This window comes from Chenopodium quinoa, unplaced genomic scaffold (assembly GCF_001683475.1).
Source record: "Chenopodium quinoa cultivar QQ74 unplaced genomic scaffold, ASM168347v1, whole genome shotgun sequence".
NCBI lineage: Eukaryota > Viridiplantae > Streptophyta > Magnoliopsida > Caryophyllales > Amaranthaceae > Chenopodium > Chenopodium quinoa.
Genome location: NW_018742393.1, coordinates 2,332,469 through 2,354,074, shown reverse-complemented (window position 1 = coordinate 2,354,074; position 21,606 = coordinate 2,332,469). Strand labels below are relative to the sequence as shown.

The 21,606-nt window shown below is 35.7% G+C and overlaps 2 protein-coding genes across 3 annotated transcripts; both read right to left on the bottom strand.

Annotated features, from left to right (window-relative positions):
• Positions 1-9,529: 9,529 nt before the first annotated feature.
• Positions 9,530-12,560, bottom strand: LOC110703751 (mitochondrial intermembrane space import and assembly protein 40 homolog). 2 transcript variants are annotated; one of them, XM_021881539.1, is made up of 4 exons: positions 12,313-12,543; positions 10,562-10,593; positions 10,327-10,452; positions 9,530-9,953 (listed from the first exon to the last, which is right to left on the bottom strand). In XM_021881539.1, the coding sequence occupies exons 1-4, from the start codon at positions 12,398-12,400 to the stop codon at positions 9,771-9,773; spliced, it is 429 nt and encodes a 142-aa protein (XP_021737231.1). In that variant the 5' UTR covers positions 12,401-12,543; the 3' UTR covers positions 9,530-9,770. The 2 variants fall into 2 exon arrangements, 1 of the variants encoding a protein (XP_021737231.1); XR_002507770.1 differs by lacking the exon at positions 9,530-9,953 and having other exon boundaries at positions 10,338-10,452; positions 10,562-11,410; positions 12,313-12,560.
• Positions 12,561-15,106: 2,546 nt separating this feature from the next.
• On the bottom strand, positions 15,107-21,510 carry LOC110703746 (protein AAR2 homolog). The gene is made up of 13 exons (XM_021881533.1): positions 20,525-21,510; positions 19,527-19,609; positions 19,278-19,335; positions 19,136-19,195; positions 18,556-18,685; positions 18,242-18,465; positions 18,070-18,162; positions 17,900-17,971; positions 16,969-17,001; positions 16,630-16,770; positions 16,012-16,068; positions 15,432-15,527; positions 15,107-15,338 (listed from the first exon to the last, which is right to left on the bottom strand). Exons 1-13 carry the CDS (start codon positions 20,618-20,620, stop codon positions 15,300-15,302), a joined length of 1,182 nt encoding a protein of 393 aa, XP_021737225.1. The 5' UTR covers positions 20,621-21,510; the 3' UTR covers positions 15,107-15,299.
• Between the last annotated feature and the right edge of the window lie 96 nt (positions 21,511-21,606).

The window sequence follows — 21,606 nt, the reverse complement described above, 5'->3', positions numbered from 1 at the left end:
TACCCTATTACTAGGGTTCTGGCCGAAAGGCATCCAGTTCACCTGCACATTATTTAAAATCAGTAACAGTCATAAAATAAAGCATCAGATTGTAAAAGTAGAAATAATTTAATCACTGTACCTCTAAGGGGGACATCCTGTCAAGCAATAACCGTATGGAGCGCAGGCGGTCAACGGACTTCTTCTCGACACGCGGACTCCACGCACAGGCACGTGGCTGGCCATCACCAATGGGAACCGGGTCGCGGTGTGGTCGAAACGCAGGAAAATACTCGTATATCCAGGTCTGTAACAACGTCAGACATCCAGTGATACCTGCTGCATCAGCCCGGCTCGAGAATCCTAACTGGCGATACAGATACGCCAGCGTAGCCGACCCCCAAGAAAACTGGCCTACTCTGTCGGGCTCTCACGCGTCAACTATGTCGCGTGGCCTGAGCTTGTTCCCGCTCTTATCCGGAAACAAGGTACACCCGAGAAGAAGAAAAACATATGCAGCCAGCTGTGTGTCCTGCGTCCTACGTGCCGTAGGGTGCAAACATCGCTGCAAGACGGCTGCGATCTTAACGCCGCCGTGATCCCACACACCAAGTGCCGATGTGTACAGCGCAGCCCTATCCACCGCCAACAGCTCCGCTAGTAAATCTGCCTGATCCGCATCAGTGACGACAGATGCTCGGTTTCCCTCCACGGGAATCCCAAGGATGGCCTCGACGTCATGCAACATGATCGTCATCTCACCGAACGGAAGGTGGAACGAGTTCGTATCCGGCTGCCATCGCTCAACGAAAGCCGTGATCAGCGTCCAGTCAATCCTGTCGTGCATGGTGGCAGGAAGGTGACTCACTCTAGTGGCCCTCAATCGCCCGACCATCTCGCTCTCCTCCGGCCAAGCATCAGCCCAGCTACACAAAAACCTACAAGTCTTTTCCCGGGTTTGGCATTTCAAAATGCCTGTATCCAAAGCCCTCTCCTGGTCCTCCCAAATACGGGTAGCGATGTGTCCTAAAAAGCTAGGAATCACACTCCCGTCTATAGGTCCCCCGGCCACCTCACCCCTCACCATCCAAGAATCATTAACGGCCCTCGACCGTTTTCTGCTACCCGCAGACACAGTGGACGCAGATGATGTGCCAGATCTACTAACAAACCTACCATCTCGACCCTTACGCACATCTACCCTATGCGTCTCATACGTATCATCACGTCTCTGACTGAATGGACCGTAATCATCATATGGTCCACTCTGATCGTCGACATCCTCATCTGCATCATCCTCGTCCTCGACCTCCTCCTCCTCGACCTCCTCCTCCTCCTCCTCATCATCATCATCATCATCTTGATCGTCCGCAGAACAGTGCACCCGTTCTCTGCGGGCCGAGGCCGAAATACCACGGGATCTAACGTGTCTGGGCCCCGAGCTCTCCATTGAGTAGATCGTACTCCTCACGACGTCAATACTCTTCCCCGCACCAGGTCTAAATTGCGATGCCTAACTCCAAGTAAATAACGAAACATAATAACGAAAACAAATTAAAAAAAGTCGAAAATAAACACAAAAGCAAATAAACATGTCACGGAAATAAAATTATAAACATAAAAAATATAAAATTAAAACAAATAAAAAAACAAAATTTAAAAAAAAAAAGATAAAAAAAAAAGGGAACATACAATTTAAAATAAAGAAAAACAAATTTTTTAAAAAAAAAAAAAAAAAATCGAAAATAAAATTTAAAATTAAAAAAAATCAAAAAAAAAATTTAAAAAAAAAAAAAAAGAACGAGGCGCCTAGGCAAGGCGCCCGTGCGGTGGTGTCGGCGCCTAGCCCAGACGCCACTACCACGGCCGTGGCGCCTAGCCTCTGCGCCGCCGCCGTGGTAGTGGCGTCTGGGCTAGGCGCCGCCACCACCGTACGGGCGCCTTGCCTAGGCGCCTCCTCCGTGGTGGTGGCGTCTCGCCTTGGCGCCACACCGTCGCCGGAGGTTTTTTTTAAAAAAAAAAATTACAAAAATTAGAAAAATTACCTTCTGGCCGGCAAACCGCCTTCCGCCCACCGCCGGTGCCGCCACTTCCTTGCCGGGCCGCCTAGACATAGCTCTGGAAATAATTTAGAGAGAGAAAGTGGAAGTAGAGAGTAGAGAGAGAAATTGTGTGTTTTTTAGTATGAGGGCAAAAGTGTCATTTCACTCTTATTTTGTGGGCTTTATGTAGGAATTTGCGGGCGATGTTTAACAGTTCACAAAAAGATTGGGGGTAAAGGTTGGATTATGGTAGAATAATTAAAAGGTTATTATTATTAAAAATAAATCGATCCAATATTGTTGAAGTATCTAAATCAAAATTTCTTGATAAAAAAATGTTACGGAGTAAAAAAAATATAGGAATAACACAATAATTATTAATAAATTCCTAACAAATCCATGGTAAAAACAAACTGAAGAAAAATCAACAATAAAATACAATGGTAATTTAATTTTAGTTTACTTCAATAATAATAATAATAATAATAATAATAATAATATATAACTATAACTTAACTATATACTAAAAGACACACCAGTAATGACACATGTCATCGTCTGGTGTGTCCTTAAATACAATATTTTTTTTTCTTTTATTTCTTTGGAGAAAATCTTTTAATGAGATAAAAAAAAAGTTGACTAAAATGTAAATAACCTTAATTGTAACAAAATAATTATTATCTAGATCTTTAATTATATCCTACCGCGGGACGTAGCTTCACAACACCCAAACCCTCTATGCGCTCTCTGGTAGCGCGATAGGAAGAATAAAATACAATAACTTCTTTAGGAAGGAAAAATATCATATACTTAGTAGATTATCAACAAAAGATTTTTATTACTTATTTTTGTTAAGTAAATTACCTTGATAACCAATATTTACATAAGAACATCAATCAATAACTATATAATTCATTGATTGATAACTATTAATTATAATATAAAATATTAACAAAATATAATTAAAAATATATTGATATCTAATTAGAATCATATCAGGAGAAAAGTTGAATAAGAAATAATATGTTGTCGGAATGATATGTAATAATATTATTTTAGATTGCACAATTTTGAATGAAATAATAGAGTGATTTTAATAGTGTGTGCAAAGAAAATTTATTTGTAAGGTTGGTACATAACTTTAAAATTTTACATGTAGTTAACAAGAAAAATAACACTTTAACAGTAACACACAGAAATACATAAAATAACCATATGCTCAAATGCTTAAACTTAAAAGTACATATTTAGCTAATCGGTTTTTTCATGACTATATTTCATTTTAGTAATTGTTTCGATAGTTAATTCACACTAATTTTTGACAATTTTTTTTTTACATTGATTAAAATAGTTGTAAATTGATAATAACATTAAAAATTACCGTGCATGGCACGGAACCTAAACTAGTTAATTAATTAGAACTAAGTAAAGAAATGGATTGAAATAATACTATTTTTTTTTAAAATGGGGGACTCTCTTTTTTCGGATGACTTTTTAGGGGACTAAGTTATTTAACCAAGGGAACTATCTTTTTAATTCACCTACAATTAAATTTTGGCCGGAAAGTACACTTGAGGTCCCAAAAGGTGAAAAAAAAGTATGAGGTCCCAAAAGGAGAAAAAATAAAAAAGATAGAACCCATTGTTACACTTAACTCTAATTTTTATTTATTTATTTATTTATTTATTATTATTTTTATTTTATGTTTTTGCTAGGTCAATCATATAGGGAGTATCAATTACCACTAAGCTGAACTCCATAATTTTGTCAATTATTACACAAATATTCATTTTAATCCGTTCTTTTTCCAAAAAAAATATGTGATGTATCCGTCACTGCCCGAACCCGCAGTAACCAGGGTAAACCCTATCCCAAACCGACCCGTTTCAAATTTGGAATGTAATGTCCCAAATTAGGAATGTATTATCCCAAGTTAGAAATGTAATCTCTTCATCCACCACTAAACTAGATACTCCATCCGATCCTAATTGTTAATCTCATATTCAATTTTGGGCGTTTCAAAAAGATTTATCCAGATTGAATATATTCCATTTTTAACTTAATATATTTTTTCCCTATTTTACCCATGTAAAATATATTCAAAGCTTGTAAATTGAAGACACACTAATTTTCATACTCTCCGTCCCATAATACTTAACACAGTTTTCATTTTCGTTCGTCCCAAAATACTTGACATGTTTCTAAATATGGAATGACACCACTAATAAAAAATATTTCCCACATGTTCTCTCTCCTAACCTACCCCTCTCACCCCACTTGTTGCTTTCTTACAATATAAAAATGCTAAAAAGAATTTTTTATACAATAAACTAATATTTTAAATGAACTCGCTTGTAGTTTTCTTAAATTACACGTGCATCCCTATGTCCCAAGTAGTTTACTTGCATATTTCATTCGTTATTAGAAACCAAGGCATACAATTTAAATCTTGAAACAAACTATTGCAAAATCCTACGCATAAGCTTCATCTAGGGGACAAAATTATAGTTCCCTAGTAACTCCAAAGTCATCATATACAGCACAATAATATCAACATAATATACAGTACATGCTCTCAAAAGCAAATATGTTATAACAAAACAATGAAAGACAACATCAACTTCCAGCTCAGATTGCTTAAACCACAACTAAAGTACACCCAAAGGGATCATGCTGCATAGAATTATGACCTTAGCGGCTTAGCCAGCTATAGCAAAGACACTTTCGAAGCTTCTAGTCACTAAAAATAGAGGAATAACAAATAATTTTAAGAAAATACATGTTTACATTATTCACAACTTCTGCTTAGGAAGGGACATATACAATGTTGTCAACAAAGTAATGAAGAAATTTGTACAACGGATTTCCTATTCCATTCAAAGGTAAGTAGGTTATATCTTAATTCAACCAATCACCCCACTTCAAAACCAGTCCTTAATCAAGCAAATTTCATACCCATTTCAGTTATAGATCAATAAGACCAGTTAGGGTAAAAGAAAAGGGGGGGGGGGGGGGGGCAAAGTCTTCAACTGATTACACAAAAATAAAGCCAAATTAGAAAATAACACTCACAAAAGACCCCGATTTTGATAATAACACCTTTGAAAAAAAAAGTTTTATTATAACACCACCAAAAATCCCAAAATTTTGGTTTCACCACCCATTAACGGATTTTTGGATGGAAACCGTTACTGGGGCCTGCCATGTACACGTGTCAGTTGTTTATTGGTTTTAAAAAAAAAATTTAAAAAAATAAATAAAAATCTAACCTTCTAACCCATCCAACCCCACCACCGGCACTACCTGCCCCAGCTGCCGCTGTCGCGGGCATCCCCTGCCTTCACATAATCCGGCGAAACCAACCCTAGCCGCCTCTTCCCTTCTCCTTCCTAGCCCAGCCCCTACCGGAAAACGCCTCTTTCCCAGCCTGCAATCACCTCCACCCCCAGTGATCTACTACAGCAAACTCACCTCAATTTGGAAGGAAATTGATCGGAGATTACCTAATCCGATGATTTGCCCAGAAGACAAAACGATTTACAATCATTTGACCCAACAAACCGTTTATATCAATTTATAGCAGGTCTTGATGATTCCCTGGACAAAGATCGAAGAGATCTACTAAACTCAGACGAACAAAGAAGCGGTTTTGCTACAAAGGGATGAACAGAGAGACCACAATTCCGGCGAGTAGATGACCGGGTAAACCTAAGGTGTACTCACTGTGGAGGAGCACGACATACGAAGGAAGGGTGTTTCAAAATTATCGGCTACCCTGAATGGTGGCCGGAGGGGAAGAAGAAAAGGTTCGAAAATCGAACCCCATGGAAGGGAGAGCAAAGAAAAGCAAGCATAGCCGCGTGTAGCACTAGAGAGGAAGGTTTTGGAGGCGGAGTGGTTTTTGCGGTGGTTTGAAGGGCTTGGGGTGAGGGCAGGGGATGCCGGCGGCGGAGGCGGCTGGGGTTGGTTTCGCCGGATTATATGAGGGCAGGGGATGCCGGCGACAGCGGCGACTGGGGCAGGTGGTACCGGTGGTGGGGCTGGCTGGGTTAGGGGGTTAGGTTTTTTTTTTTTTTTTTAAAAAAAAATTTCTTGTTTTTTTTAACCAATAAACAACTAACACGTGTACATGGCAGGCCCCACTAACGGTTTCCATCCAAAAATCCGTTAGTGGGTTATGAAACCAAAATTTTGGGATTTTTGGTGGTGTTATAATAAAACTTTTTTTTTTTCGAAGGTGTTATTATCAAAATTGGGGTCTTTTATGGGTGTTATTTTCTAATTTGACCCAAAAATAACTTTCTCCTTAAAGGGAAGAGGAGGTTGGGGAATTAAAAAAATAATCCATCTTCCTCTAAACAAAAGTGGCATGGAAAAACTAGCATGGGAAATATGTCAAGGTCCTATCCTAGCCCAATAATGTATTTACTTACAAAAATCGTAAAATCCATAGAAATTTGATGAGTCCATTTTATATATTTTTTTTTTATTTCCCATCCCATGGTCATATTTGTGCTTATTTGAGCTCTACGGAGCTATTTTTATTACTAATATATGTCTTTTAGTGTTTTTGTAGAGTTGATATTATTTTGTAGAAATTTCCATAATCATGATAATTTTCGAGCTTATTGAGCCACTAGAAAGACATTAGAATTTGATCGTATTTTATGACCAAATGTTATAAGCCCAAGACCGAGTTAGAGGAATTTAATTTGATGGTTAAGGGCTCGATTAAGTGAAAAAGTCCAAAATAATATCATGATCAAGTTAAGTCCAAAAGTGGAGATTGGGCTCAAAGCTAGAGAAGTCCAATACCAAGGAGAACACTCAAGCTCGCGCGTGAAGAAGCCCAGCTCGCTGCCAGACAGGCGGGCTCGATTGGGCGGATGTGTCCAGCAACACGTTAGGCTGCTTCAACAGTTGGGCTGTCTTTCTTCTTGGACTTGCTGATTTTGGGTTTTGTTTGCTGATGATTGTCGGTTTAGGGGTAGTAGTTTGACCTGGAATCAAACACCTTTTCCTTTCTTACAAAAGGATGGTTATTACGTAGGTTGTGGGGTGTGCTTTTCTTACTTTAGCTTTTAATTATTAGTTTCTTAGATTAAGTTTTAGTTTGTTAATTTTCTTTTAGTTTAGCTTTTACGTAGTTTAGTTTTAGTTTCGTTTTGTTTTCTTTCCTACGTTTCTTTGTTCACATCTTATCACTTTGATACTATTATTCTCTTTATTTTATAATTATTTTTATTATGCTTTCTTTAATTGTTTTGGTTAGTTTAGATTTAAATAATATATATATATTAAACTTAATTTATTTAACAAAGTCGAAGCTCAAACGTGCCAGGCACGTGGGCCGTGTAATGGGCTGGCTTGGTGGAAATGGAGGCACGGCACGGCCCGCCGCCATGGCTCCAGGCAAGGCCCGCGACGGCACGACTCGGCCTGTTGCCCACCTTTATTGATTAGTTGTGTTGAAAATATTTAAAAGTAGTATACATTATAGATGCATCTTATTTCCTGATAAAACTAATATTAATCAAACAACAAATCGAATAAAATCTACAGTAAATTTATTAGCACAACATACATATAAATATATAAATTCAAATAATATATTATCTTTATATCCAATAAAATAATTTCAATGGAAATAAATATTATTTGGATCATTAAAGACAATAATAATCTACAATTAGGCAACACTAACTATATTATTAATAGTTTATTTTCTATTTATGAATTGATGCTCTACATGATATCGTCGCTCTTTGTTATTATATAAAAATGTGTTTGAAGCTATCCAATAATTGTAGTTTGATCATTGTTTGTTTATTGCCTTAAAAATTTATTTGTAGGTGATAACTATTTATTGAAAAAAAGGAATACACAAGAAGATGTCACTTGTTACTATATCTGACGTATCTTTTACTATGCACCTTATTAATAATGTCGAATTTTATTATATCAATCAAATGTTTCAGCAAAAGATAATTTTTTTTTTTGTATTTACTAAGATATTAATTTATTTAATTACATAATAACAAAAAATTGATTGATATTTCACATTTTCCTAGAATTAAACATATGATATGATACAGTTGTCGAACACAATATTTATTTTACAGTCATATCTAATACTCCATTAGTCTAAGAAACAAAATATTAGAGGTATTTGAAAAAAAAAATAAAGTGATGTTTTAAAGTAATTTATTTAATATCAATTATATGAATCAATTTATTATTACTTTTTGGGAAAAATTTAATAATACTTCGTCTAAAAAATGTCCCGATGGTAATGATAGTATCTTGTACCTAAACCAGTGGCTCACTCTTTCTATAATTAAAAAATAGTTGGAATAATATTTTAGGTAAATGTGTATTGAAAAATTAAGAACATGAATAAAAAGAAATACATTTTATGTAAAGATAATATATAAAATTTGAAATAATATTATTATAGTTGTATTATACAAATATTCCAAAAATAAAAGATTTTTTTTTACTAAAAGGGGAGGGGAGTTTTGGAGGGAAAATACAGCACCAGGAAGTGACACGTGTCATTCCTGGTGTCTGTTTTAGTATTATGTTATTGATTAATGTACCTACAAAGTTATTTATTTTTATTTATGGGGTTGACTATTGACTTACATTTCCTTTTATATTTCAATTACTACTTTGTATTAATTTCAAATAGACAACTTGTTTGTTTGTGGGGATGATTGATGGAATAAGGATTTAATATCCCTCGTGTCGTAGATAGAGGTGGCAATGGGTCAAATCTGTACTTTATCCTACTGGATTCGAATCTAAATCCGTTTTTAGAACAAGGATCCATGAATCCGAATTTGCAAGTATTTTTTTTTTTTTTTTAAAAAAATATCTTTTAATTTTTAGTTTAATATGAGCAAACTATTTTTTATTAAATTCATCTAATATATCTACATGCTTAAACCATTATTTTTTCAAAATAACAAATAAATAATAAAGTTTTTAAATTGTAAAAAAATAAAATAAATAAATAGTTTAGGGTATTTTTTTTGAAAAAAGAAATACTTGGTATATTTATATAAGAAAAGTCAAATTAATTAATAATTAATCTTAATCAATAACATTATAATATAAATAAAAATATAAAAAATCAGGTCTATAGGTTAGATTCGGATTGGATATGAACGGTCCATCAAAATAGATTCGCCGGGTCCAAAATTTAGAGATCCAGGTCCTAAAAGATGGATCTGGATCTAGGATCCATTGCCAGTTTGCCACCTCTAGTCCTACAGGATCCATTACCAGTTTACCGGTCTTATTCTTTATAATCTCATCCTCATTATACCTGCATGGAAGAGTGAGCAAATTTGAGGCTTTGTTTAGATAGGATCTGTGTGTGTATGGGTGTGAGAGGGGAATGTAAGGGGTGAGGGCGATCTGGATTGGAGAAAATTATGGTTCTGCTGCACTGCCTAGAATCAATTTACAAATCGAGCTACTCATAATACTTTAACACAAACAACAAACAGAGAAAGCAATTACGAAGTAGTATAACTCTGCTCGATAAGGAGGTACAAGCTACGCAAAAAGTAAATGCATTTGATCATATATTACAATTTCAAAAAATGTATGAACTCTGGCCATGTCATGCCTGATTGTTACTTCTAACTCATAAAACATGCGAATTCGATAGAGTGATAGACAACCCAAGTTTAGCAGTTATCAGATGTTTGCAAATTTGGAGTGAATAAAGTGCTCTAAGGTCTAGAGTCTAGGTTTAGGACTCTGGGATTCCAAAGACCATTTTGGTGGATTTATTCTGTGATTAGAAGACGACTCTACCTTCTCCTTGACTTGATCATCTCCCGCGATATCATCTGGAAATGCATTTGGATTGGTTTTTATACAGCTTTGCAATGCAACAAATGGATGCACACAGTCCGAGCCCTGAAAACAGAGAAACAAAAGGCATGATTCAATCATGACCCAGCCAAGGATATGTCCTCAATTGCTTGAAGGAATGAAGTGTATCGATAATTCCATTACAGATTATTAACCAATTTTTCGAACATTATTTCCTTCCCAGTCCTCAAATGAGTAGTCACGCCATCTACACTATAGCCTCCCCTCCAACCATAAACATTAATGATCATTAAACAGTTAAAATTAATCAAACTTTTCACTTGAATTGAGTTAGGTTCTTCAAGAAATGTAACTAAGGTACACATCACTGTATTGCCTTTCAAACATAATACTATGCAAAAAACTGTCAATAGAGTCTATAGAGAAACTAACAAACCACTATACCATGTGCACTCACCTTTTCTTCAGCAGTGCTCTTAAGAAAACAGAGGAAGGCCTCCGAAAATTGAGTACCGCATGGGCCTTTTCGCAAGTCAGCTATACATGGGCATTCCAACGCCTTTCTAGCTTTTTCATCAATAGACTGTAAGTAATACATACAACTCATTTAGGAAAGAACAATAGAAAACATGGAGAGAAACGATCTTGAAGATATAACAAAGAGTCAAAGTATTCAAGTAAAGCTCAATTACCTCTTTCTCGCTATCACCGTATGCTGCTGCCTCTGCAACACCAAGATATTATATAAGCTCAAAATACTAATAATATATTCATTAGCAATAACATGCACAAATATAGGTTGAATTTCCAGTAATAATCAATTGACGTATTACAAGAGACAAGAATAGCCTTGAAACATCATTGTCGCTGTCTTTCTTCTTCGTTATCAAGATATTGCTGTAATGCCCAACTCCTGTCAATTATTTGGTTATGCATTCAGCACAGCTAGCCTTCCCTATGCAACCATACACCCAAGCAAGTCAAGCACATGTCTTTGCCAATGGATTTATAGCCTAAGTGATTAAGTAAGCTTTCAAACTAGAAGCCACTTACACAGTTACACAGAATAATTACCTCCATGGCCTTCCTTATGCTAAGGTGGATTTTGGTTAATTTCTGCTTTTACTGTTTACATTTACATTAGTTTTTACAAAAATTAACTCTAGGTCATGATAATATATAACCACGTCATACATTCATACCAAGCCTTGCTAAGAGCAAAAAGGGCGACAACACAGCAACACTGAATGTGGAGATGAGGCCTAAAGAAGCCCTCTATGGCTGCTATTAAGAGAGGAATTCGGAGTTCTTGAACCAACAGCTACAGACTGGACCTCCCCTTTTCAAACCCCTAAATCAGTTCAGACAATATCTCTTAAATCAAAGTGCTTTGGAATCTCTTCCACTGCAAAGACAACCCACACGGATGACTTAATCGAGGAAAGTTTTACATGACTTCCTTGAGGAAGACTATGTTACATTCCTCCAAAACCCATGACCAAATGCTGTGGGAACAAGCTCACCAAACAGCCAGTCCTCACCTAAATCCACATAAAATGAAGGCTATAGTCAATGCTAGCAAGAAAGAAAGATAGTCCCATCTCATACATCTATTCAAGGACAAAAGACAATTAAACACTTTCAAGTGGTTTAAAGGTTACGAGGTTTCAACCAAGTGACCAACCAACAACAATGTCTTACAGAAACACAGCAAGATAAGAGTCCAACAACACTGCAGACAGTTTCTATCATTGGACAATAACAACCCAAAAGTAAAACGAACATGCCTATTCACATAATCACATCTATTATACATCCATGCCCTGTCTTTTTGCCTCATTTCCTGACCCAAACTTCCAACATTCAAGAAAGCATCTTATATAAGCATAACATAACATCCTACACTTGGTGCTAATTTTTGAAGATTTCAATTCACAGTAAGAACAGCATTATTATAACACTAAAAGTTATTGAAATAGTCTTCTACTACATACATCTTCTGTGAATTACTAACCTCTAAATTACATATAATTTACTCAAAAGTTCCAAACACTTCATTGCAGTTATTTTGGAATTTTTGTGAAACAATCATGAATTTTATATAAGCCCAAATTCTGGCGAAAACCATGGAGACGAAATTAAGATATACTGTAATTAAAATGACATATCAACTCTGATAAATCTTCAACCTTTAACAGTGGAAAAAAGGATCAAACTTTATCAGTCAAGACCGATTCCTAGATGATTATTATTATTATCAATCAAACTCCCTAGAATGTTACTATCGAAATTTCTCGATTCTAATCAATGGTTACATTTAACAGAAAATCAATAATAAACTAAGGAGGGTAATTTGCAGAGAAAAAGTGAAATCAAATTAATCATAAAAAGTTGATAAAAAAAGTTGAACGAAACACCAAAAGAAGATTGGAAGGAAATAGACCTGCAATTAGAGATTCTATGGAAGAAGGTGGGGCCTTTGAGGTGTCATCAATGGCGGGGGCGGAAGTGTGACTTTGAGATTGACCCATATTCTCTTCTACTCTAGCTTTGCTGCTTACGAATTACTAGGGTCACCGAGTTGATCTCATTGATTCACAAAAAAAATGAAAAGTGGCAATAAATTGTGTTGGTAAGGATTAATGTTAATCAACGTGAGGAACAAATTTGTTTCTCGATAAGTTATATTTGTAAAATTACAGGTAAAATCTCTATAGGCAAAAACCGTTACTTTAATTAGCGGTTTATAAGTAGCGGTTTTGCCGATAAACAGGAAAAAAAGGTGTTTTTATTTACGTTTTTGCAGTTTGAGAAACATAGGTTGTTTCTTTTTTTTAAAGCAAAACATAGGTTGTTTTCTCATGTTGAGAAACTTGGAATTTCTCGGTATTTTTAACCCCTTCAAGGCTAAACCCCTTATTTTCATCAAACCTTCTTCTATTTTTTCGTTTTTTTTAATCACCCACAAAAAGCAAAAATTTAGATTAAACTATCTTTTAATTAACTCCCTAATTTCTTACGAGTATGTTTTTTTAATTTTTTTATTTAATTTTTTTTTTGTTTCCTTGAAAAAAAAATTAAAGTGTTCTATGTTCACTCGATACAATATTTTGATTTAACACTTTGATCATCAAGGCAAAAAATAGTTTAATCATCAAGGCACATTTGTAAAGATCATCACATGAGAAATGATTCTATGGCAAAAACTTTAAGTGTAAGATGAATACTACCTCCATTTCATATTATTTGCAACGATTAGACATCTTTCCTTTTTACTTCATGTCAAATCGTTGCAAATAATATGAAACGGAGGTAGCATAATTATTTCCTCCGTTTCTTTGTCGTTGATACGTTAGGTTAGTCATGTTTGTCAATGCACAAATTCAATCATTAATATTTTTAATTACTAATAAGCAAAATAAAAAAAAAGTTGATACTTTGAAAATATATGGAATCTATCAAATCTCATATGACTATTATTTTCATTACGTATAAATTACAAAATGGTCAAAGAAAAGTGTGTTAATAGTATTTAAGTCAAAATGTGTCAAAAAAAAAAAAAACAAAGGTAGTATTATATAGTTATAGAAAAAACCTCTTATATTTGATGTATAGAAAAGTTCTTTGGTTCAGGTTTTTTTTTTTTTTTTTTTTTTTTTTTTTTTTTTTTTTTTTTTTTACAATGAGAACTTCATAAACAAGGAGCAAATTACAACCTAAGAGCTAAAAATAACTAAAAACAAGCAAACACACTTACAGCAAACTAGCAACCCTGTGTAACTTTGCTGAGGACCAAGAAATGGAGTCGTGAAGAAGACCACCAATTGCATAACACCATTGACTTAGGCGTTGGGAAAACCAAGAGAAACCTACCGAAACTTCATTATGGACCAGGAATTGCCAACTTAACCGAAAAACTCGAGATAGACCGAGAGATGAGAACTAAAGCTTGCAAAAACCCAAAAGCAAAATCAAAAGTAAAGTTGTTGAGACCAACACCAACCAAAAGACTGCATCTTGTTGTAGGAAACCTGACCGTTGACACCACTCCACTCTCGGGGATGGCAAAGCGTAAGTATATCCTAGGAGTTTGAGAATACAACTAATAGAGTCATATTTTTTTTATGACTCTACCTTGAGAAACCTTACACGACGATGCAGGTACTTTGCCTGCAACTTTACCAACAGTGAGTGCAGGACATTGGAGGACTTTGCTTGCCCCAAACTTTAAAGATGGGGAGCCTCCTTCAAGATTTAGATTAACAGCGATGGCTGACTTTGCCATCACAAACACTAACAATGAGATGATAGCAACTGATCGGATACTCTTATCATCCCAAAACCAAGAAACAACAGGATGAGCAAACAAACCTCTCCGCTCAACAACACCTTCCTCCGACGAACTCCAAATGCAGGAATCGTACCCCTGCACAAATAAACCCACCCCCTAAAAGACCACATCATCAAACGAAACCACTCTAAAACACTCAGTCACCCACTCACCTATAACTTCCAGGGAACCATAGTCACACCCCAAAAAGGCAATCAATAAGACCACCAACACCACAAACAAGGTTGAACTTAACCTTGCAACCTCTAACAACCAGAGCAAATCTGCCCAACAATACCCCAAAGACAACATTCTTATACCCTCCATAAAAGGTACTACCAAAAGAAACCCCAGCACAAGACAAAACATCAATAACAAGAGAAACTCCCTTTGAAGGTACAATATTGTTAACTTATGGAAGAACTTCCTTTGATATACACTATTTGTTGAAATATTCTTATCAAACTCATGTAATGCATTAACATGCTTATGTAAAACTTGCTACAAATTACCAAGACTAAGGTATTGTTTGGTTGAACCAAAAAAATGGGAGAATTGAGAAATCATGTGAACTTGAAAATGGAAGGTTTGTTTGGTTGACCATAAAAAGTGAAAATGTAGGAAAATTCATGGGATACAAATATATGGGAAATTAATTATCAAGGCCACCTTAGTAACTCAAAATTCCCACAATTTGCAAACGCTTTATTTACCACCAAACATGTTTAACTAATTCCTAGGAAATTTGACATAGGATTATAATTCCAATGAATTGTGAATGCCTATTAAATTTATTTCCCATATCAACCAAACATTACCTAAGTATACCCTAGTTTTTCAAAGAGAGAACTACATGTATGATGGATCAAAGATGACCCAAAAATGAAGAGAAGACAAAGCTGCTCAATAAGCAAAAAATGAACTGATGTTTCGAAAATTATTGTATTTGTCTAGTTGAGAGATATGTACAATCACCTATCTGCAAAACACGATTATTATTATCTAACCAAATTTGTGTTACATTCTTGCTCTGTAAAACACTATCCACCTCGTATTTCTTATCTTCCTTTCCAGCGTCAAGTATGTTCAACCTGCTTCATCTAGCTGGATTCATCCAGCATCTCAACCACTGGAGCATACTACAAAAGTAAATTCAGATAAGTGAACAGACAACGGAAAAGATGCAATTTTGTAGAAGCAGGTTATGCTGTACAGTCAGAAATCATACTGACCTCGTCATCTTCTTCAAAATATAATCCGTCCACTGCACTTTTCCGATGGAATTCCCAACCCAGTGTGTTCTCGAGCAATTCTCTGAGTTTTCTGGTCTATTGAGGTCATCGAGGGAAAAAGTAGAGGTTTTCATCAATTGATCAGCATAAATGCATAAACTGGATATGGGAACGGGGAAGCATGAACGCAGCAGACCTCATTCTTAGGTTTCAAAATCCATAATGCATGAGTATATTTTCAATTGTTCCACATACTAGACACCGTATGTCTATTAAGGAAATTTCATATTGTTAGAACGTTATGTACATAATTCCAAGCAGTGCAACAGAACCATAACGTTCTCCAATCCAGTCCCCCTTGCCCCGTGCCTCCCCTACCACACCCACAAAACCACACACAGACCTAACTAAAAAAGGGATCATATGTACTCTTTCACTTCCATAGTTCCATGCAGATATAATGAGGATGAGGTAATTAAAAAAAAAAAAGTAAATGAAAAGCAGACAGTTATTCCATTATTTCCATTGTCACGTAAGCGCTAGAAAAGCATTGCAGAAACACCGTTAACATAAAACTCACCCATGTTAAAAGATCGCCATCAACAACTGAGGCCTCATCAACCAGCAAAAAAAATTCCTGCACATATCAGCATAGAAAAATGACTAGATTCAATACCAGATGACCAATCTTGCTTCACACCAATCTTCTTCATCAGATATTTTCCTATGAAGCAATCTTGCTTCACACCATCTTCTTCATCAGATATTTTCCTTTTCATCACTTTGCCAATCTATTTCTTCAGGGTAAGGGTTTGAAGAGGTTAGAAATATTGAATGTATGAATCCTTTCCTAATTGCTGCAATCTACTTTCACAACCAAAGGGCAAGTTCAACAGAGTGACAAGACAGAATTGTAGGCTACTAGATGAACTACGCATACTAAGAGCCCTCATCTTTTCAAACGAAAAAAAAAAAAAGATATATGGAGATGCAATGTCAGGCTTGTGAGGGAGATTCATTTGGTGCAGAAATATGAATAAACCAAATATTGCTGGAAGGAGAAAGGAAAAAAAAATAAAAAAATCATCACCATTACTCCAGGATACAAACCTAATAAGCAAGAAGTCATTGTTCTTCAGCAGAGTCGATCTCTATAATCTATCTAAATACATGAATATATATTTGGTGAAATAATTACCTTGCAAAGGTGATGCAGAAAACTATCAGAAGTAAGCCATGAATCATCAAGCAATAATGACGATTCCTTCTCTATTGTGCTATCTTTTGCATGACCCCTTTGAAATCCATATTTTAGTTGATAATATACACACTTGATGAACTGCAAGAAGTGTCCTGAACATTAGGAAGGAAAGAAAGAGAGAGAAGTAGTGCACCATGTCCTGTCATCCTCTAAGTAGCAGTCTACCAAAAGCACATCAATCCAACTAGCCATTTATCTCCTAAAGGACAATGACTATTCAAAAATTTAAGTTGTAATATATGGGTAGTTTATAAACAATTAGGTAGTAGATTTTACCTTTATGAAAAGCTGGCTCCTAGTATGAAATGGCTGCAAGAAGAAGGAACAAAATTTATAAAGATCGTTTTCAAGAACAGAACTTCATTATAAGCACACTTGGTATGCTCCAGAATGAAACCATAGAAATTCACATGACCCCCACCCACCTAGACGTAGTGCTTAGGGGGCTTGGAGCTTATTAGAAATGAGACCTAACCTCACATTTGTGAGAAATCTGATATTTACAATATCAAAATACTAGGCTCTTGAAGAGCATCAATGATTTAGTTTGGAGGTCTTCAAATATATCAAGGTAAGATGAAAAAACTTTACTTGACCCTTGATCCTTGACCCTGCCAATTAAAAGATGAGCCCAGCTACTCTTAAAGGTTCCTATGGTTGTGCTTCCAACTTCCAAGTAAGAAGAATTGGATCTTTTGGCCACCACCCTTTCTTCAGTGCCTAACTTCGTTTATTGAACTTTTGGCTTTTTTCTATCCAAATTCAAGAACTTTAGTAACATACAGCAACCAACCATCAACTCTTGCTTAACATCTCAGTCTTTAGTTGAGGGTAATTTTCCAGCTCAAATACTAGAGTGAATCAAATGACTAAGTTTTCCTCTCCTTGTACTATGAAACAGCAAGCAACCAACATATTCCCCATCAATGGTTAAAACAAGGATAAGAGCACTTATATATGAACCTTGTGAAATCATCGAGGTGATGCTATGAGGAATGATTATTACAAAGCTTCCCAAAATCCAAAAAATACACAAGTAATGTACACGGTACAAGTGTACAACTGCTTAAAACCCACAAACTAACGCAAGGACCCAAAAACTGAAGAAGAGTATTTGCAAACTGCAATATGATTTAGATACTTATGGGCGTCTGATAAGGAAATCCTAAAATGTAAAGCAGTGAGAATTGTGAGTGAGAACACTTACAGCTTGGGTGCATCCAAACAGAAGACTGACCAAAGATTTCCACTGTAAAAATCCATCGAGTGATTGCCCCATCTGTGGAAGATCTAATTGTCATTAAGGCACTAGACAGAAAGACATTAAAAAGCTACTTGACTTGTTCATTTGAAGAGCTGTAATAGTTTATGTCATACCAGAAACGCAATAAATGCAAATTGCAGCTCACCAAGAAGTCTGTCTTCATCACCCTCAAACTCTTTCATAAGAATGCTTTCCAGAATATAAGTCTGAAAATCACAGACAGAATTGTTAGAAAATGGGATCCAAAGTTTATGGCAAAAGTATAAACATTTCTCTAGAAACTACCTTGTCTAGATTCACAGAGGTAAGTTCTGCTACAGAAATTCCTCTCTGCTTGATTACGCGAGGAACAGGTGTATAGTAGCATCCTTTCTTATCTGAAGTTTCAGCTTCTCTATTGAATTTACTATTCTTTAATTGTTCAGCCAAAGCTATCTCCATGGTGGTTTTGGGAATGTTGCCAACTAGGCTTGATTCACATGCCACTGTAATTTCCCCTCCTATTGGTTCTGTGATATAGGACAAGAATAAAAAATCATAGGCAGTCAAAGCTTAAAATAATTCCCAGAAAAGCTTTACAAAAATAGGATGGTTCTCACCAATACGCTCAATGACATCCTTAGTAATGTAATTTGACAAACGTTTCCAATCTCCATAATCACTCAATGAGTAAGGGCCAAGGTGCCTATCAAATTCAAACTGTTTCACAGCCTGAGCATATCTCTCTTCCTACATTGAAGCAGAGAAAGGATGTTAGACTGTTAAAGTTGGAAGCTTTAAAATACGACACTACAAGAGTATTAACTAATCAATTCTCACACAAGCCAAGCAAATTGAACTGTCACACCAAGAACTTTTCAGATATGAAAGCAACAACCGACATGTATTTGCTGTCCTTGCCAAAATGACTGTTATGAACTTGATTATTACACTAACATGAGTAAGAAAATTACTTTTAATATGAGTGCGGAACTAAGCATAACTATTTCTAGGTACAAGTTCATCCACTCAAATGATAACATGGAAGATGCTCAAGGAATGACAGGAAGCCATCCAGGTTACAGGAATCAAGTTCCTCAACTGGAAGCTAGCATTGCTATGAAATTCATCGATGCAATGTAAAAGTGACCTTAAGGTATCCCCATTAGCTAACCAATGTTACAACTAACAAGTACTAACCTCTTCATCTGGAACTTTCACCAGTCTTTCTTCTTCCAGGTTCCATTTACGAACAACAACCTGTTGAAACCAAAGAAAATGAAATGGCAGCAACAACTGGAATCCAATGGATAAGCTCATAATATATAGTAAGCAATTAAACCTCAGATGGGGAAGTCTCAATAAAAAAGCCAATGATGGGTGAAAACTCCTTTCCATCTCTGCACAGAAAATTGAAAGCTCTAACCATCAAAACACATAACTGATAGACAAAATGTCAGAAACGAAATACGGTAGAGCAAAAGGCTACAAAGTACCACTAAGTAGAATATTTAATTCAGCTAATTACAAACAGACGAATAAACTCCCAAAAGCTCAGACAAGAACAAATGAAATAATCAGGGAAACATACTTGGTAGACGAGCTGTAAAATATAAAATGAACTCCAGGAGGAATCATCTTAATACCCTTGAATTCAGGGCCAGCGGAGAAAACCTGAAAGGAATAAAACCCAATTTTTTTTTAGAAAGTCGAATATCTACAGTCATTTACATCTTGTCATCAATGTCCAATGTAAACCTACAAGGAAGAAGTGCAAGGTTTCAAACTCATGAAAAAAAGATTATAACCCATCTTATTAAGATATATTGTACAATGACATGCTAAGTACAATTGGGAGCAAAGGTAAGGGGCCAAGAAGCCGAGAACGAATACAATTTACAATAAGATAGCTAGATGATATTAATCTGATGGAGAGAATTAAACATATAACGCGCTATACAAGATTTATCAAGCCGAAATTCACTTGGAAAATGCACATTCAGTCCTCACAACGATCAACTTCCAAAATCATCCTCTCAACAACCTTTTTTTTTTCTTTCTTTTTTTTTTTTTTTTTTTTTTTTTTTGAAAAGATACTCTCAACAACCTAAACCTAACTAAGTTGGCTATTAATCCAACAGAAACTAACAAATATATAGTGAAATTCCACACTTTCCTTGCAATTTTCCTAACCTCCTGCTCAAATTGTAGATCACTAGCTCAGGTACAAGCCAAGTATCATAATTTTATGATTGATCCTAAAATTGTCACTCAGAAATTAAGGTTCCATGTTGCCATAACTATCAATACTTGAACAAATGAAACTAATAATTCGAATTCAGCTGAAAAATAAGACAACCCCATCACTATAATCATTAACATTAAAGCACTCAAATGAGATGTAATCCAACAAAAGCATTCCTTTTTTCAGGAAAACCCCATTAACAAACATCCAGAAATTAAAACCCCAATACTTATAATCAATATATAAATAACATATTATGACAAAACATGTAAATAAATCAAAATTCTTAAATATTTAACACAAACCCAGAAAATAGAAGAAGAGAAAGAAATGAAGAAGATGACCTGGGTATCAATGCCAATGAGAGTGTACTGAGGAACATCGAGAAAGAGAAGGGTTGAGCCTTGCTTTACCAGTTCTAATGCTTTTTCTTGCTCCATTTTCTTTCCCAATTTAATTTCTTTGTTGTTATGAAATTGGAAGCTTAGAGCTTTAATAAATCCAAGTTCGCAGTTTTAGGATTTACGAAATTACGAGTCCAGAAGTCTCTTCGATTTTCCTGTTAGAGAGTAGAGGAAGAATGAAGAAGCCAAGAACACCCGTCTTATACAAGTTAATCTCGGTGATAAACATGTGAAGTTTATCACAGGGTATTGTGGTCATTTCGCAGTTAAAATGAGGGGTATTTTTGCCATTTGAAAGAGGAGATCCTCCAAGCAGCTTTAATGGGAGAATGCAAATCTGATGAAATCGAAGAAGCTGACGAGCTCCATCAATGGTGAATACCAATAGAAGGGGGATATCAAATAAGCAAACGAAAACACTTTCCCCTTAGGGGTTAACCATTCCCTTAATTTCTACATATTTACACAGGGTTTTCGTTGGATTTGGCGACGAAGTCGCCGAATATGGTGTTGAGGTTTCGTATTCACCATTGAAGCATCTAGAAGAAGAAATCAGAAGATTAAGGTGTTTGGGGATCAGAGAAGGAGGAAGAAGATGAAGGTGCTTGCAGGGTCGGGAATGTGAAGGAAGGAGGAAAGGAAACCATGGATTAATCATGGAGATGGGTCACGGTGGAGTGAGGAGGAAGATGATGGTGATTTTTTATTTTTATTTTTTATTTTCAAAATGTAAAAATATTTAAAATTTTGCTACCAAGATAAACGTATCCGTTTATCACGGAGATCAACCTAGGCTCCCTCGAAACCGACCAAATTTATTTATGTTACTGTTTAATGGACTCCGTAGTTTACCTTTAAGGAAAATTTGTCAATTATAAATTTGTATTTACTTTGCGGGTTACAAACATAAAAAGTCATCCAACATCAAGGGTGAAGCCAGACTTAACTAAGAAGGGGGGCCGGTCTAATAAGCGCGATTGAGGATGGGGCCAGTCTAATATGCTTATATGCATCCATGCTAC